Source organism: Bison bison, unplaced genomic scaffold (genome assembly GCF_000754665.1).
Source record: "Bison bison bison isolate TAMUID 2011002044 unplaced genomic scaffold, Bison_UMD1.0 scf7180017864180, whole genome shotgun sequence".
Taxonomy (NCBI): Eukaryota; Metazoa; Chordata; class Mammalia; order Artiodactyla; family Bovidae; genus Bison; species Bison bison.
This window is the reverse complement of record NW_011494752.1, coordinates 3,872,337-3,877,924: the sequence shown is the minus strand read 5'-3', so window position 1 is coordinate 3,877,924 and position 5,588 is coordinate 3,872,337. Positions and strand designations below refer to the sequence as shown.

The window sequence follows — 5,588 nt, the reverse complement described above, 5'->3', positions numbered from 1 at the left end:
TGAGGTCCTATAAGGGGCCAACTGGGTATTTCAATCCCATCATACGGTTATCACTGAGAGCTACACTTAGCAAAGTCATCCTCTGCTGCTGCTGCTAAGTCGCTTCAGTCGTGTCCGACTCTTCGCAACCCCATGGACTGCAGCCTACCAGGCTCCTCTGTCCATGGGATTTTCCAGGCAAGAGTACTGGAGTGGGGTGCCATCGCCTTCTCCGAAAGTCATCCTCAGAATGCCCTAAAAGGATATATCACCCAAGCACTTAAACTGGCCTGGCTCTTCTCTACAGCCTGAGGGGGAGTAGGAGGCAGAACATGGAGGAAAAGACCTGAGGGGAAACAAGGAGTCCAGAGGGATGTACATTTATCAAAAAGTCATCAACCCGTACACTTAAAATGTATGTATTTCATGTAAATTACCTGCAGAAGGAAGGGGGGTGATGCCTAAATGCCCATTGATGGTTTAGCCCCTCTACTCACAGGGACTTCAGCTTAGTGAGAGGCTCAGGAGTAAGGAAGGGGCCTGTTCCCCAGCAATCCCAGCCTCTGCTGCCCAAACTCCCTTCTTTCTGTGTGTCTGACTGGCTGCTAAAAATGCTCTATGTCCATGCAGCAACATGGATGGACTCAGAGACTGTCATACTGAGGGAAATCAGTCAGACAAAGAAGGAGAAATAGCGTATGACATCCCTGATATGCAGAATCTAAAAGTGATAGAAATGAAACTGTTTACAAAATAGAAAAAGACTCACAGACTTAGAGAACGAACTTATGGTTGCCAGGGGGAAAGGCTGGGGGAAGGAACAGTTAGGGAGTTTGCAATGGACAGGTACACACTGCTATATTTAAAATGGATAACCAATAAGGGTGGACTGTATATAGCACTGGGAACTCTGCTCAGTGTTATGTGGCAGCTTGGATGGGAGGGGAGTTTGGAGGAGAGTGGACACATGTATATATATGGCTGAGTCCCTCTGCTGTACACCTGAAGCTACCATAACATCAGCTATACTCCAAAATGAAATAAAAAGTTAAAAAAAAATGCTCTATATCCAAAAAGGCTGTCAGGTTGGCATGTTCCATGGCCCCACAGTCACTCCCTTTGAGAAGCCATATCCTTACCTGTAAGCCATATCCAGGGACTTTGGACAAAACAGGGGGAGAATTTGCCATCTTCTTTTGAGATCTAAGAGATTAAACACATACTCATTGAAAAAGAAGACACCTTAAGGTCCAGTTTACAGCTCTGTGCTGAAATGTGCTTCCTGTTTTAAACATGACCTCTCCCACCTCTTGCCTCTCACGTGGGAGTGTGTTTCTCTATCTTTGCTGGAAGATGCATCAGCACAGTCATGTTTTTCCTGTGAAAAACCGTGGGCCTCACTTTTCAGCCCTAGAGCCCGAGCATATTCTCCTCTCACCTCGTGCTGCTATTCTAGGGACTCTGAGTCAGCAGCGACAGCACTGGCGGCTCCCGCAGAGAAGACACAGAACAGGCCCAGATGGGCCCATTAATGCATTAAAAAAAAAAAAAAGCCTCCATAAAACCCACTTCAGTCTTGGTGGAATCAAGAGCTGAAATGAGGGACTGCCCTGGCAATCCAGCAGTTAAGATTCTGAGCTTACAATGCAAGAAGCGCAGGTCCCATCCCTCATCGAGGAACTAAGATCCCACATGTCATGCAGTGCGGCCAAAAAGTACATAAATAAATAAAATAAAAAAGCGCTGAAAGCTGCATCCAGGACGTCTGATTTAGGACCAACACGGCTGCAGCCAGCCCTGCTGGCGATCTTGCCAGCACCTCCAGGAACTCTAATGCTAGCTGGCAACTCCATGGGCAGAGAGCCAGAGTGTGCAAGTGCCCTCCACTGAGCCCCCAGAACCTAGCGGTTCTCGGTCCAGAGCAAGCGCTTGTCCACTTCTGTGGAATGAATGAGAGTGAATGAATCAATGGTGCAGGAGGCCGCTCTGTGCTCACCTCCCCCTGCTGCGCTCGTCCTCGCTGCTGCAACGATCGCTGCCTGAGCTTCTGTGCTTATGTTTCTTGTGCTTCTTTTTCTTCTCCTTCTTTTTCTTCTTCTCCTTTTTTTCCAGACTCATTTGCAACTAGAAAATACCCAGAACATAACCACGTAAGATTATCCAGACCTGTCAGCCTCTCTGAGGGTAATGTGCAAACTGCCTGACATCAGGTCTCTGGGTCTACAGGGGTTCGGGGACATGATCAATCAGCCGCCCCCTGTTGACAACAGTGGCGGGTCTTGACCCTGGTTGTGCAGAAACACCCACTAGACTACTGAATGGACTTTCTGGTGGGTGGGGCTGGGAATCTGTGTTTTGAAACAGTCCCCAGAACCACTGCCTAGGAATTTCTATTCTGTCAAAAGAATCCAACTCCACTGAAAGTAATTAGGGGCTGCAAGATCAATTTTTAAACTTTTCTTACCAACTGATCCAAGAAACATGCACATAAAGGGAGTTTAGGGGAGAATGGATACATGTGCACGTAAAGCTGAGTCCTCTGCGGTCAACCTGACACTCTCACAACAATCGGCTACACTCCAATATAAAATAAAAGGTTAAAAAAAAAAGAAACAGCCACATAATATGTGAATGATGAATGGGCCCTAATGGTGAATGGGATACCACCTGATCTCCTGAACAGTGTACAATCATGCTTTCCACAGGCATATCCCAATATCCCTCTTTTTCTGGAAGAATGACATCACATGCTGCATTTCCAACCAAAAAGCATAAAAGAGAAAATCAAGCATAACTAAGCTTGATATAAGATTGCATAAAATCACCAGGAGACAGTCTCTAAAAGACAAAGACATTTAAAGCCATTCTGTTTTCCCTCTCATAAGAATAAACGGAGAGAAGGAAAAAAAAAGAATAAATGGAGAGAAGTTCTCATGTTAAGTAGTTCTTAATGCTTACATAATGCACTACTTACCAATTCTTTGATTTTCTTCATTTTCACAGGATTATTCAATACTTCTCTTTTTTTCTCCTCCTCTTTCTTCCTAAAGAAAGAGAAGAAGTTATAAAAATTATAATCATTTCTTCAGAAAGGGAATTAAGTCATTCATTCTACTCTCCATAACTCTATGCAGCAATATTTTTTCTAAATGCAGGCAGACTAGCCCTATGCTGCCATCTGCATGATGGTGTGAAAGCCAGAAATCTTCCCCAAGTCTGCATGAGGGATTGCGTATTGTGGGTAAAGTCCACACTGGCTCCCTGTTGTGCAACAAAGTGAGTTTGGTCTGTTGCTTGTTAAGCTTCATGCTCAGGGCTTCCCAACTGGTCAAATAAATGTATGTCATCTTGTGTATCAAACATATGCAGCATTTCAATACTACCTCCACTGTTTAGCATCATAACACATTGAAAAGTAAAGAGAATGGATTCCTCTTTAAAGAAGTCTTATTCTCATATACTCATAGGAGGATAAACAGGTCAATTTTCCTGGAGGACAATCTGGCAACATTTATCACAGCCTGTACATACTCATAAACTCTTTAATCTTACAAATGCTTCCTCAAGAATTTATTATTGAAGGGATATAATCAAGGAAGGTCACTAAAAAGTTGTTCATATTAGAACAACGAAAGCCTGTTAACAAGTTAGGGTTTCAATAGGAGAATATTAATAAAATAAATTATGGTATATCCATACAATATAGATATTAAAAATGATGTTATAAAAGTGTGGTCAGCAATAAAAAAAAGATGCCCCATATATATGATTAGGTGGGAAAAAGGAGTTTATGCATATTTATACACCAATGTTCATAGAAGTATTATTCATAATAGCTAAAAGGGGGAAATAATCCCAATGGGCATGAGAGATGAATGAATTAAAAAATGTGGTGTAAACATGCAACTGACTATCACTCAGCCTTAGAAAAGAAGGAAATTCTGATACAACCTGGGTGAACCTTGAAGATATTATATAAAGTGAAATAAGCCACTCACAAAAAAGCAAATACTGAAGGATTTCACTTCTGTGAGGCTCAGAATAGGCCAACAATAGGAATGGAAAGTACAATAGTGGTTCCCAGGGACTGCAGGGGAGCGGAAATGGAGAGTTGTTTAATGGGTATAGATTTTCAGTTTTGTAAGATGAGGACTTTCCTGGTGGCCTAGAGGTTAGGATTCCAGGCTTTCACTTTGGTGGCCTGGGCTCAACCCCTGGTCAGGGAAGATCCCGTAAGCCTTCCAAAAAAAAAAAACAAAGAGATGAAAAACTTCTGGATTGACTACACAATAATTCAAATGCCCTACTGCTGAACTGTATATATAAAATGGTTTAAATGGGAAATTGTACATCATGTGCATTTTACCACAATTTTTAAAACAGAAATTCTGACACATGCTATATAATATGGATAAACCTTGATGACATAATGCTGAGTGAAATAGGCCAGTCACACAAAAAAATAAATACCATCTGAGTCCACTTATATGAGTAATTAGAGTATACTCATAGAAACAGAAAGTAGAAGTGGTTGCCAGGAACTGGGAAGAGGAGGGAATGGGGACTTATTGTTTACTGAGTATACGGTTTCAGCTGCAGAGATGAAAAAGCTCTGGGAAGGATGGGTGGGGTGATGGTGGCACAACACTGTGAACGCGCCTGCTGCCACTGACTTGTACGCTTCAGAACAGTTAGGATGGCAAATTTTATGTTATTCGTATTTTATACAAAATGGGAGAAAACATGTACATATAAAGATATATAAATAAGAAATAAACAGTTTTCAATGTTCTATCTTACATCCTTGAAATAAAATTATCCAAATTAAAACACACACACACACTACATGATTTTATTTAACACCCAAAATGCAGCTTTACTTTGATCTGTTTTGTATTAAGATTTCAAGTAAGATTCTAAAGCTTCTTTTTAAAGGGTTCTGCTATGAAAACAAACAAACAAAGGGAGGGAGAGAGGGGAGAGGAAAAGAGCTCTATCAGTTCAGTTCAGTCGCTCAGTCGTGTCCGACTCTTTGCGACCCCATGAATTGCGGTACACGAGGCCTCCCTGTCCATCACCAACTCCCAGGATTCACCCAAACTCAAGTCCATCGAGTTGGTGATGCCATCCAGCCATCTCATCCTCTGTCATCCCCTTCTCCTCATGCCCCCAATCCCTCCCAGCATCAGAGTCTTTTCCAATGAGTCAACTCTTCGCATGAGGTGGCCAAAGTACTGGAGTTTCAGCTTTAGCATCATTCCTTCCAATGAACACCCAGGACTGATCTCCTTTAGAATGGACTGGTTGGATCTCCTTGCAGTCCAAGGGACTCTCAAGAGTCTTCTCCAACACCACAGTTCAAAAGCATCAATTCTTCAGCGCTCAGCTTTCTTCACAGTCCAACTCTCACATCCGTACATGACTGCTGGAAAAACCATAGCCTTGACTAGATGGACCTTTGTTGGCAAAGTAATGTCTCTGCTTTTCAATATGCTATCTAGGTTGGTCATAACTTTCCTTCCAAGGAGTAAGCGTCTTTTAATTTCATGGCTGCAATCACCATCTGCAGTGATTTTGGAGCCCAAAAAAATAAAGTCTGACACTGTTTC

General features: G+C 42.4%; 1 protein-coding gene across 1 annotated transcript in view; it reads right to left on the bottom strand.

Annotated features, from left to right (window-relative positions):
* CWC25 (CWC25 spliceosome-associated protein homolog (S. cerevisiae)) overlaps positions 1-5,588 on the bottom strand; it is a 21,219-nt gene that overhangs the window by 6,343 nt on the left and 9,288 nt on the right. Inside the window, exons 4-6 of the mRNA XM_010842691.1 lie at positions 2,954-3,023; positions 1,976-2,103; positions 1,119-1,182 (exon numbers count right to left, since the gene is read on the bottom strand). Of these exons, the coding sequence (XP_010840993.1) occupies positions 1,119-1,182; positions 1,976-2,103; positions 2,954-3,023 (262 nt within the window). The remainder of the gene's footprint in view (positions 1-1,118; positions 1,183-1,975; positions 2,104-2,953; positions 3,024-5,588) is intronic.